This window comes from Notolepis coatsorum, assembly GCF_963971535.1.
Source record: "Notolepis coatsorum genome assembly, chromosome: 4".
NCBI lineage: Eukaryota > Metazoa > Chordata > Actinopteri > Aulopiformes > Paralepididae > Notolepis > Notolepis coatsorum.
This window is the reverse complement of record NC_140168.1, coordinates 120,485,148-120,497,548: the sequence shown is the minus strand read 5'-3', so window position 1 is coordinate 120,497,548 and position 12,401 is coordinate 120,485,148. Positions and strand designations below refer to the sequence as shown.

At 42.9% G+C, this 12,401-nt stretch overlaps 1 protein-coding gene across 2 annotated transcripts in view; it reads left to right on the top strand.

The window, feature by feature from the left end:
* phka1a (phosphorylase kinase, alpha 1a (muscle)) overlaps positions 1-10,912 on the top strand; it is a 157,548-nt gene extending 146,636 nt beyond the window's left edge. For both annotated transcript variants that reach the window (XM_084313407.1, XM_084313406.1), the window contains one exon: positions 8,397-10,912. In XM_084313407.1, the coding sequence (XP_084169533.1) occupies positions 8,397-8,570 (174 nt within the window). In that variant the 3' untranslated portion in view covers positions 8,571-10,912. The remainder of the gene's footprint in view (positions 1-8,396) is intronic.
* Positions 10,913-12,401: the final 1,489 nt, after the last annotated feature.

Here is a 12,401-nt window from a genome sequence, read left to right as displayed (position 1 = left end):
AATCTGACATGGCCGCTCTAATTGCAAAACAAAGGCTATTAAAAGATAAGCACGCAATAGAGCAAGAGGAAGAAGAAGAAGAGGAGCTGCTAAGGAAGAAAAGGGTACAATTAAGAACGCAGGAAGAAGAGCAAGAGGAACAGCTAAGGAAGAAAAAGGAGGAACTAAGAAAGAAGAAGGAGCAACTTGAACTTGACATGGAAATAGCTTCAGCAGCGGCTAAAGTCAATGTGCTAAGAGGCTCTGGAGGATCTCGTATTTCAACTAATATGTCTGTTGAATCTGATGGCATGAGTTCTTATTTCCGAAGAGGACAAAGGAATGTTCAGACACTCTGTACTGAAGCACAAACCGCTACAACCACAGATCAGAATCTACAACCACAACCCGAATTGTCAAGACACACAGGGGTCAAGGGACAAAGGACGTTACATTGCCCTCAAGCACAGCCACGGATTCAGCACCAAAGCATTCACCCTGCACCACAACAAGCAATCAGCAGCAGCAACATAATCACTGTTTTAGAGAAACAGAATGAAATAACAGCGTTGCTAGTCCAACAACAGTCTCTTTCATTCTTGCCTAAAAGAGACATTCAAATTTACGATGGTGACCCTTTACATTTTCACACCTTCATAAAGTCATTCGAGCACAGCATTGAACAGAAGACTGACAACCATATGGACTGCCTGTACTTCCTTAAACAGTTCACTAGGGGGCAGCCTCGTGAGCTTGTCAGAAGCTGTCAGCATATGGCTCATGACCGAGGGTATGTGAAAGCTAAGGCTTTGCTACATGAGCACTTTGGGAATGGACATAGAATTGCTTCTGCCTACATGGGAAAGGCTCTTTCATGGCCACCAATAAAATCAGAAGATGTCAGAGCTCTGCAAGCATACAGTCTCTTTTTGAGAGGATGCTGCAACGCCATGGAAGAAGTGGAAATGATGTACGAGTTGGACATGTCTGCCAACATGCTAGCCATCATTAGAAAATTACCTTACAAGCACAGGGACATATGGAGAACTGTGGCCTGTGACCTGCAGGAAAGGCGTGGCCATAGAGCTAGATTTCCTGACATTGTTGACTTCGTTGAACGACAGGTGAAAATTGCAAGTGATCCAGTGTTTGGCAATATACAGGACACACCATCAGCAGCAGCACCTAAGGATGTGAGGAAGTCCAGCAATCAACCATATACAAGGGCAAAGGAAAGTAGCTATGCTACCACCATTGCAACAATTGAAAGGAAAGAGGAACCTGGAACAAAGATGGAGAGAAGTTCATCTGGTACAAGGTCTTGTTGGTTCTGTGGAGGTGGACACACATTGGATATGTGCTTTCTATTGGAAAGGAAGGCGCATAGCGAGAAGATTGACTTCTTGAGGGATCATAATTTGTGTTTTGGCTGTTTGTGCATTGGGCACATAAGTAAAGAATGTAGGCAACGCCTCTATTGCAAAATATGCAATCTCAGACACCCTAGCATACTTCATATCTACCAAAGAGAGAAAGGAACAGATCAAAGGCCAGCCAAAAGAGAATCGGAGACAGCAATGGGCAGTGCTCCGATCTCTGTACAATCCAGTGGTCTTACAGGGGCCGGTGAGCAGGACTGTACACTCTCTATAGTACCAGTACAGGTCAAATCTAAAAAGGGACATGTTACAATGATTACCTATGCCTTCCTGGATCCCGGTAGCTCAGCATCTTTCTGCACTGAGCGGCTGATGAACAAGCTGAACGTCACCGGAAGAAGAACAAGCATTCTCCTTCGGACTATGGGCCAGGAGAAAGTGGTTAGAAGCCACGTTGTTTCTGATCTGGAAGTGGCTGCAGTGACTTGTTTTGTGAGCTGCCTGACATTTACACACAGGAAAGCATGCCAGTCCACAGAGGCAACATTCCAAGACAGAAAGACCTTCAAAGATGGCCTCACTTGGAACATGTTTACATTCCTGAGATTGACTCTGGGATAGACCTGTTGATAGGAACCAACGTTCCCAAGGCATTGGAGCCATGGCAAGTTGTTCGGAGTGTGGACAAGGGTCCATACGCAGTCAAGACTGTGTTAGGTTGGACTGTAAACGGACCCCTCAGAGGAAGTGGAAATAATGAAACAACTTGTGGACAGCCAGATATCACAGTCAACAGGATCTCAGTTGCGAGCCTTGATGAACTATGGAGGCGGCAGCTAACGGTTGACTTCCCTGAATGCAGTCAGGATGAGCAGACAGGGTTGTCAAGAGAAGACTGTCACTTCATGGAGTGTGTTACAAAGTCTGCTAAATTGATGAACGGCCATTACAGTATTGGCTTACCTTTGAGGGAAAAGGATGTAAAGATGCCAAACAGGAAAGTGGCAGAACAGCGTACCCTAAGCCTCAAAAGGAGGTTTGATAAAGATGCTTTATTTCATGCCGATTACACTGCCTTCATGAATGACATAATTTCCAAGGGCTACGCAGAGAAGGTGCCGGCTGAGGATCTGGAACACAGCGACTCCAAGGTATGGTATATACCACACCATGGTGTATACCACCCAAAAAAGAAAAGGATCAGGGTCGTATTCGACTGTGGAGCAACATTCCAGGAAACAACGTTGAATGCACAGCTCCTACAGGGACCAGATCTTACCAGCACACTGATTGGAGTCATGACCCGATTCAGAAAGGAGCCTGTTGTACTCATGGCAGACATTGAGGCCATGTTTCACCAGGTCAAAGTACCAGCTGAGGATGCAGATCTATTGAGGTTCCTCTGGTGGCCGAATGGAGACCACAATCAGAACCTTGTAGAGCACAGAATGGTCGCACATTTATTCGGAGCTACATCCTCGCCAAGCTGTGCAAACTTTGCCCTCAGGAAGTGTGCAGAAGATCAACGGGAGCAATTCAGCCCTGAAGTAATTGACACTGTTCTGCACAACTTCTATGTTGATGATTGCCTTGTATCAGTGGCTTCTGATGAGGAAGCAGTAGCACTCTATCAAAACCTTCGTGCCCTTTGTGCTAAAGGGGGCTTTCAGCTCACAAAATGGATCAGCAACAGACGGACAGTGTTGGCTGCTATACCCACCCAAGATAGAGGGAAGGAAGTGAAAGATCTGGACTTGGACACAGACGCACTCCCCATGGAGAGAGCACTTGGCATGCAGTGGTGCGTTCAGTCTGATACCTTTAAGTTCAAGATCATGATCAAAGACAGACCCTTAACCAGAAGAGGGATCCTCTCCACAGTCAGTTCAATTTATGACCCCTTAGGAATCTTGGCACCCGTGGTCTTATCCGCCAAAAAGATCCTTCAGGAGTTGTGCAGGAAAGAACTTGGCTGGGATGATGCTATACCAGCTTCAGCCGCACAGGAGTGGACATGTTGGGTGAAGGATCTCCATCTGCTTGAGGATTTTAAAGTTGACAGATGCCTGAAACCGCTGGATTTCGGGGAAGTGACCTCTGCTCAGCTACACCACTTTGCAGATGCAAGCGAAAATGGCTATGGAACAGTGACTTACCGGTTACTGCATAACGGCCACAGACAAACACACTGTGCTTTCATAATGGGGAAAGCCAGAGTGGCCCCACTGAAAACGATCACTATCCCTCGCATGGAGCTGACTGCAGCCACGGTTGCAGGTCGTATGGACAAGATGTGGAGGAAGGAGCCGCAAATGCAACTTCAGGACTCAATCTTTTGGACAGATAGTACTTCTGTACTGAAGTACATCAGGAATGAGACCTCCAGGTTTCGAACTTTCGTAGCCAACAGGGTTTCAGAGATACTCAATGTATCAAAACCGTCTCAATGGAACTATGTGAACACCTCAAGCAATCCCGCAGATTCAGCCTCCAGGGGACTCAAAGTGGAGTCGTTTCTGAAAGATGACACCTGGTTGTCTGGGCCTCCGTTTCTCATTGGGCCTGAAGAGGACTGGCCTGTAAGCCCAGATGACACTGGAAGTATCTCCTCAGATGACCCTGAGGTCAAGATAAGTTTGATGGTGAATGCCGTGCAGGCCGAAGAGGAGATTGATTCAGTAACCCGCTTGATTAATCACTTCTCCTCTTGGATTCATCTGAAGAAGATTGTTGGTTGGCTCCTTAAGTTTAAGAGCCTGCTACTGTGTCTTAGTAGGAAGAGGAAGCAATTAAACGAGACTCTTGCCCAGTCTGGCTTGGATAAAGTCCAACAGGAAAGAGAGATGAAGAAAGAAATGCAGAGTATCAAGACTCATGCCGTCAGTGAATCTCTCTCAATTGAGGAACTCAGGGAAGCAGAGATGGAGATTATCCGCTTCTGTCAAAGGAAGAGGTTTCCAGATGAGTTCAACAGCTTACGAAGAGGAGACACTGTGAGAAGGACAAGCCACATCTACAAGCTCAATCCATTTCTTGAAGACAGTGTTCTGAGAGTTGGAGGACGACTTAGTAGATCATGTATGCCTGAAGAGTCTAAGCATCCTGCCATATTGGCAAAAGATCTTCATATTTCGGATCTCATTCTTCGGCACATACATCAAGAAGTGGGACATGGTGGTCGTAACCACATGTTATCTAACCTGCGCCAAAGATATTGGATCCCTGGTGCTAGCGCAGCTATAAGGAAAGTCCTGTCCAAGTGTGTTGCTTGTCGGCGACTGCATGCAGCTCCAGGGCGCTAGCAGATGGCAGACTTACCGCTGGACAGAGTTTCTCCAGATGAACCTCCATTCACTCGTGTAGGAGTTGATTATTTTGGACCCTTCGAAGTTAAGCGAGGAAGGAGTGTAGTGAAGAAGTATGGAGTTCTCTTCAAGTTCAAGTTCAAGTTCTTTAATAGTTGTCATACAGAAGTACAGAATACTTTCATACAAAATGCTTCTTACTGTTACGCTCCAGAGACTGTGCTAGACAAGATAGTATCAAATAACATAATAACATAATATAGCATGAATTTAGAAGAAGAAAATGAGGTCACAGTGTTCGGTATAGACATATGTACAATGTTCTGAGTTACCATATAATATACAATACACAATACTATGCAGTGTACTAATGTACAGTCTTCACATGTTTATCCATAAGAGCCATCCACATTGAAGTGGCATCATCATTGGATACAGACTCCTTTATCAATGCTCTTCGACGCTTCATAGCAAGACGTGGACAAGTCCTGGAATTACGCTCAGACAACGGAACCAACTTTGTTGGAGCTGAGCGTCAGTTGAAGGAGGCAATGGAACATTGGAATCTTGCTCAAATTAACAACTCTCCTTCAGAAAGGCATCAAGTGGGTTTTCAATCCCCCTACTGGATCACATCATGGAGGAGTATGGGAGAGACTGATAAGGTCTGTGAGGAAGGTCCTGAACTCTTGCCTGAAGGTGCAAAACCTCGATGAAGAAGGTCTTCACACAGTCCTTTGCGAAACAGAAGCTATCATCAACAGCCGTCCCATCACTAAAGCATCTACTGACCCAAACGATTTGGAAGCCCTTACTCCTAACCACCTTCTGCTGCTTAAAACCATGCCATCTTTGCCACCAGGACAGTTTCAGAAGGAGGATATATATGCTCGTCGCAGATGGAAACAAGTGCAGTATATTTCTAACTTATTCTGGAAAAGATGGGTCAAGGAATACCTACCTCTACTGCAGGAACGTCAGAAGTGGTCAAGTGTCGAGCGCAACTTCATTGTTGGCGATATTGTGCTCATAATTGATGACTCGGCACCTCGCAACTCACGGCTTACAGGAAGGATTGTGAAAGCTATCCCAGATAGAAGAGGACTTGTCCGTCAAGTACAGATAAAGACGAAGACCAGCTATCTGGACAGGCCTATCACCAAGGTTTGCCTTCTACAGGAAGCGGAAGAGCCATGAGGACATCAGATGTTCATATTCATTGTACCCCATAGACTGACACATAGATACACACTCATAGACTGACACATAGACATACACCCATAGACTGATACATAGATATACACCCATAGACTGATACATAGACATACACCCATAGACTGATACATAGATATACACCCATAGACTGATACATAGACATACACCCATAGACTGATGCATAGATATACACCCATAGACTGATACATGGAGATGTGCACCCATAGACTGATACATGGAGATATACACTCATAAACTGACTTTGCCACTTTGGATTACAGTTTTTTGTTTTTTCTGACTTGACTGACCTAGCGATCATAAAGATCCCTCCTTAAGGCTATGTGCTAGTAACCTCTGGCCCTAGGATACGATTAAGAAAGAAGAAAAGGACATTTGCGAGAAAATTATTAAAAAAAATCGGAAAAAATAAAACTTGTCAATAATTGTGCCTTATATTTAATGTTTTTCTTGCATGCTCCTACATAATTTACAATTGTGTAGTTATTACATGTGAATAATTAGGGGCCGGTAACGAAAGAAGCTATTGTTTGAGTAATTAGGGGCCGGTAACGAAAAAGAACTATTGTTTGAATAATTTAATGTTTTTTCTTGTAGGCACCTACATATTTTACAATTGTGTAATTATTATATTTGAATAATTAGGGGCCGGTATGTAGGCGCCGTAATGGAGGTCTCTTTATTATGATTCAGTATTCTAGTTTTGTTGTATTATTATTAGTTGTACTGTCACTTTAGGTGGTGGGCGTGCTCACGGGGGTGTGGCGCTAATTGGAGCGTCTTATGGAATTTCATTCACCTTTTCACGTTGACAGTTCTCAGAGGTTGACAGTTCACGGAGAGAGGGGGTGAGAGTTAGGAGAGCATATTTTCTTTTGACCGCAATAACGCAATACCGCAAAGTGCAAATCGTATTTTGTTTGTCTCATGATGAAGCGAAAGAATAAATGCCTTAAAAGTATTTCCTGGACGTGGAACGGAGTTATTTCATGTCGCGCGTCAATTGTTTGAACTCCTCCGCTCAGCCCCTCGGCACTACCTGTCTATGACAGTCTACTGCCGCAACAAACCGTAAACTTGCGCAGGGTGGGGGGTGTTTCTGTTATCTGTCGACATATTAACACTTTGACCGCCAAGGACGCATAAACTCGTCATTCCCCGCCATGCTAATTCTGCCAATGACGCCGTAACACGTCATTGAGAGCAATATTTAAAAAATCTGTGATCGCAATCATATTTCTCCCCCGGAGACTTGAGATCTACTGTTGATCCCCTCTCAACTCTCCAACGGTTCAAGAGCGCCATCTGGTGGCCGATCGGCGGATCGCCCAAACCGGAAACCGGAAACGGAAACTGGTGCTCATCCAAATACGGTCCGATCACTCGCTATAGGTCCCGGGACTCGAGCGCGACACAATGGATAGTGATCTGTTACCAATAACTTGATAAACAACATGATTTGGACGTATATACTATTATACAACCTGGAGATGGATCGCATATTTCAACATCCCATAATAGGAATATGTTTGCTCCACGCTCATCGCCCAACGCTACGAGGAAGCTGCGGTGAGTTTCAGCGAGTTTTTTTAGCGTGTTCGATACAAACTGCTCTAATGATCATATCACCCACACTAGATGAATCATCTAACGTTGGCCACGGAATTATAAACGACCCCCCCCCCCCCCCCCCCCCATCCGGTCAACATCAGGTGATAAGTAGTAACTTCTAGAAGCACGTCCATTTGACATTTTTTATCTCGCGCAGATCGCTATCAAACTGTATTTGATCATCAATATAATGCATTTGGGGCTATAAATCACGTTCTGGAGAATGCTGCAGAAAACGATAAAAACATATTTATACTTTAGACCGTATTTTAGTATGAATATGTGAATGAAAAAGTATAACGTTCCCACATCCTGAACGATAGATAATTGACGTTGAATGGGCCATAATAATGTCAATTTAGCAATACAATTTAAAAAGTTATAGCCCTGCAAAGAAGGGGAACTTCTCCATAGACAAATAGAGCTGGCAGAGAAGGGTATAATTATGTACATAAGCCTGGCGAAGAAAGTGTTAATGGATTATCAAAATAGTTGTTTGTTGCAGCAACACACACAAATACACACACAAACACATCGGTATTGGAATAGATAGCATCGACATGTTCTGCATAAATCATTTTACTAGTACTAACTAGCTGTAGTATAGTAGTAAAACACACATTTTACTAATACTAACTAGCTGTAGTATAGTAGTAAAACACACATTTTACTAATACTAACTAGCTGTAGTCTAGTAGTAAAACACACATTTTACTAATACTAACTAGCTGTAGTCTACTAGTAAAACACACATGCAATTAAAGACTATTCCATCATTGTCTCTCTCTCATCTGTCTTTTCTCCTCTCCCACCCATCCTTTACCCCATCTATCTCCCTATCTCTCTTCTATCTCTCAATCTCTCCCAATCTCTCCTTCCCCTTCTCCAGAAGGACCTAGGGGCTGAGGACCACATTCTAGAGAGGGACCCGTCCACGGGAGTGTGTAGGCTGCTGTACGACAGCGCCCCTAGTGGCCGTTTTGGCAGCATGACCTACCTTACCAAGGCTGTGGCCGTGTACGTACAGGACTTCCTGCCTGGTGGGTCTTGTGCTGTACAGTGATACGGCGAAGGGACACGTGCGTGCAGTCAACACACACATCTGTCTATGTCTGGATGTCTATTTGTCTCTTTCTAGTGAACCCAGTTGGGATTTTCTCTTTCTAGCCAAGATGCAAGGGCGGGGAGTGGGGACATTTGATGAATATAGCCCTCACTGTAACCCCAATCATAAACTTTCTGGGGGGGGAATACATTTAACTCATTGACTTTGTCTGCATCGTCTTGGAAGTGAAAATGCTTTCTGCTCCTTGTAGGAAAATGACAAAACGACAAACGTAAAATATAAATGTCAGGACTGTTATACTTACTAGCCTAGTGTGAAGAACGTTGTTACTAATTTATCTTAATTTATTACCATGGGCATGCTGTGTCGTACAAGACTAACTCTCATCTTGTTATTGTAGCTCCAAAATCCACCCCTCTGTATGATATATAAAAGATTATGAGAAAACATTGGAAGAATCTGTTTGCTATGTGGCATATTTGCCTTTTATAAATGGTTTGATTCTGTGTGGGGAATGATTTTTTTGTACCTTGAAGCCTTAACATTGTTGCACTAGTTTAGAAATACAGTGACTTCAGGCATCCTGTGTCTTTGTGTTCCAAGTGTGACTTCAAATGCTGTTTTTCTCTTGACAATGGGGAAAAGGGGCAGTTAAAGGGTCAATAGGTTGCTGCTGACTTTTGTAAAAAAAGAAAAGAAATTCGGATTATATCTCGACAGTAATTGATAGTACTCAAAGAAATAAGACATTTGACACTTCGTTCCGGTAAGGGACAGGAGCTAAAACAGCGACATCCAAGTCAAATGATTGGCCGTCTATCAAACCCTCTAGTGACACGTGCGCTTGTTAAGCATCAAATTTGTGAACGTACACACAGGCCTGCGGCTAACACATAGCTGCCTGCTAGCTACCTAGCGGAGCGTGACCTTGGAGGCATCCTGATGTGTTCTGATTGGGAAGGGTGTTGTCGAATTCGGTTTAAGGATTTGAAAGTTCTGCACAAAACCAACAGCCACTTATTGATCCTTTAAAGGTCGACTCTGTAATGCCGTCCAACAGTGACCTCTAGGCAAAAGAGCCCAACTTGGTGTTGCACTTTATTTACATGTTTTGTTTTGGTCTGATTACAAATTTTTAAATGTAATGCCATTTCAAAACGTTAAAGGCAGTAGAGTAATAGTTAGTGGTGTATTCAATTTAGATGATTCTGCACTGACACACGACTTGATTGGCGGCTGACAGATTGGTCCAAAGTGGAACTGTAATCAGGGAAATTAAGTTGATTTACTTTACACTTTTTACAGCATCATTTTCTTTTCTTTTTACATTTTGGGCTTGTGGAGAGTATCATGTCTACAGTTTACATGTCTAAAATCCTGCCCCCTTTTCTTCATCCTCCGACCACAACCATTTATTTTGGAGTTTGTCAGAGGAAAGCGACAGTCGTGATTGGAGGAGGTCAATAGTTCACGGCAAACTGGTATAGACCACCGCAAAAAAATACCACTTCCGGTATTTTCAGCTCATGAGACATTAATGAATGTTAATTAGAGCCTTGACGTAAGTGGTTGTAGCTACTGCTGTGGAGGTAGGGAGTAGGTGCGGAAAAGCGGGATTGGGATTGGTCTCTCCGTGTTAATGAGACTCAGGTGTATAAAAAAGGTCTTGGATCATGTCTCCAGCACCCCCACAGCCGGTACAACCACTTACGTCAAGGCTCTAACCAACATTCATTCATTTGATCCCCCCCACACACACTTTCTCTCATGAGCTCAAAGTACCGGAAGTGTTGCAGTGGTCTATAAGGTCTGAACAGGTGGGACGATGGCTGCTTCCGCCCACAGCTCACTTTACCGTACACTACTTTGGTATAAAAAAAAAAATTATTTTAAACTTTAACTCTTATCAGGTGTGAGGTTTCTTTTTTTTCTCAAAATTGTTTACAAGAGGTCTGTCAAAATTCTAATCTCATAAGATCATACATCTGAAAGGGTTAACAGTTTTCTGTTTAATTTTCAAAAAGTGGCAGTATAATGTCAAGAACGTACAGAGAATATAACAACAGCAGTACAATAGAATGTAATTTAATTTTAGAATGTCATTGATTGTGTGATTTCTTTTCTCCTACTGAGTTGAATCATGTGTGTGAAATGAGTTATTTGATGTAACATTTACTCAGCAGTATTCTGTGATGCGAGACACTGAACGCACCTGCATAATGTACTGAAAGGAAAATAAAGGCTTATTTCTATGTCACAATTACTAAAAGTAACTTGAGTTTTTCCATATATTAGCCTATTTGATTTGGTGTTTCAACTCATTCTATAATAATAATAAAAGACATAAAAATCGATTTTGATTTAGCTGCTTCTGTTATTCACTGGGCTGGCCAGGGATAGCCTGGTGGTCATACAAATTATATTTGAAAATAATTTAATGCATTTAACACTTTAACTGCCAGAAGACGAGTTTAGGCGTCCTTCCCCGCCATGCTCAAGTTGCCGAAGAAGCCGTAACTCGTCTTTGATATCAATATTTAAAAAAATCTGTGATCGGATTCATATTTCCCATCCGCTGGCCTGAGACCCACCAAAAAGCCCCACTGAACCCTAACTCTTGAACTCTAGCGGTTCAAGAGCGCCATCTGGTGGCCGATCGGTGCAATCGCCTAACAGGAAGTTACTTGGACGATGTGCTGTTCACCCATATTACTTCCGGGCACTCGGTATAGGTTCCGGCACTCTAGCTCGTCACAATACATAGCGATCCGTTGCCAATAACTCGATAAACAACATGATTTGGACGTATATACTATTATACAAGCTGGAAATGGACCGGATATTTTTACATCCCATAATGGAAAACTCTACCCCACGCTGATCGCCCAACGGCCCGCGGAGACTGGGGTGAGTTTTAGCATGTAATATTTCCGTGTTCGACACTAACTGCTATGATGAACATTTTACCCACATTAGATGAATGGTATAACGCTGCCCACGGAATTATAAACGCCCCCTCGCCCATCCGGTCAACATCAGATGACGTGTAGTAACTTCCAGAAGTCCGTCCAGTTGGATTTTTTTATATCGCGCCGATTGCTATCGAACTGTATTTGATCATCAATATAATGCATGTGGGGCTATATATCACGTTCTGGAGAAAGCTGCAGAAAGAGATGAAAACATACTTATACTTTAGATCATATTTTAGTATGAATATGTGAATGAAAAAGTTTAACGTTCATACACCCTGGACAATACATATAGGACATTGAATGGGCCCTAATAATGGCAATTTAGCAATAGAATTTAAAAAGTTATAGCCCTGCAAAGAAGGGGAACTTCTCCATAGACAAATAGAGCTGGCAACCTATGGTATATCATGAATTTAGCCTTAGGCAATCAAAGTGTTAAGAAGCATTCATTATTCATGAATTATTAAAACCATAGCACTCAACTTAAAAAATAAACCTAAAGAGATTTTAATTGGAATTGATTGCTGTCATAAAGTGAAAGGAGCATGAGAGATGCAGGGAATGAAATGCAAATCACATCTCTCCCCCATATTCTCTCGCCCACCATTACCTTCAAATCACGTACTGTAGACTAGAGGAGTTTGAGCATGTAACACATAACATTGTCTAAAATAGGGTAATATGTTTAATTTCACATATTGATATTAAGATTATTTATGTCTGTTTTGTTGCTTCAAACTCTTAAGACCTGTGACTAAAAAGAAGCAGAAGAAACTACAAGATATCCCAGAACACCTCGCGCTCGAAATGTGTCCCAAGGTTAAAGGTCCGCCAGGAAGATAATTATTTGCTT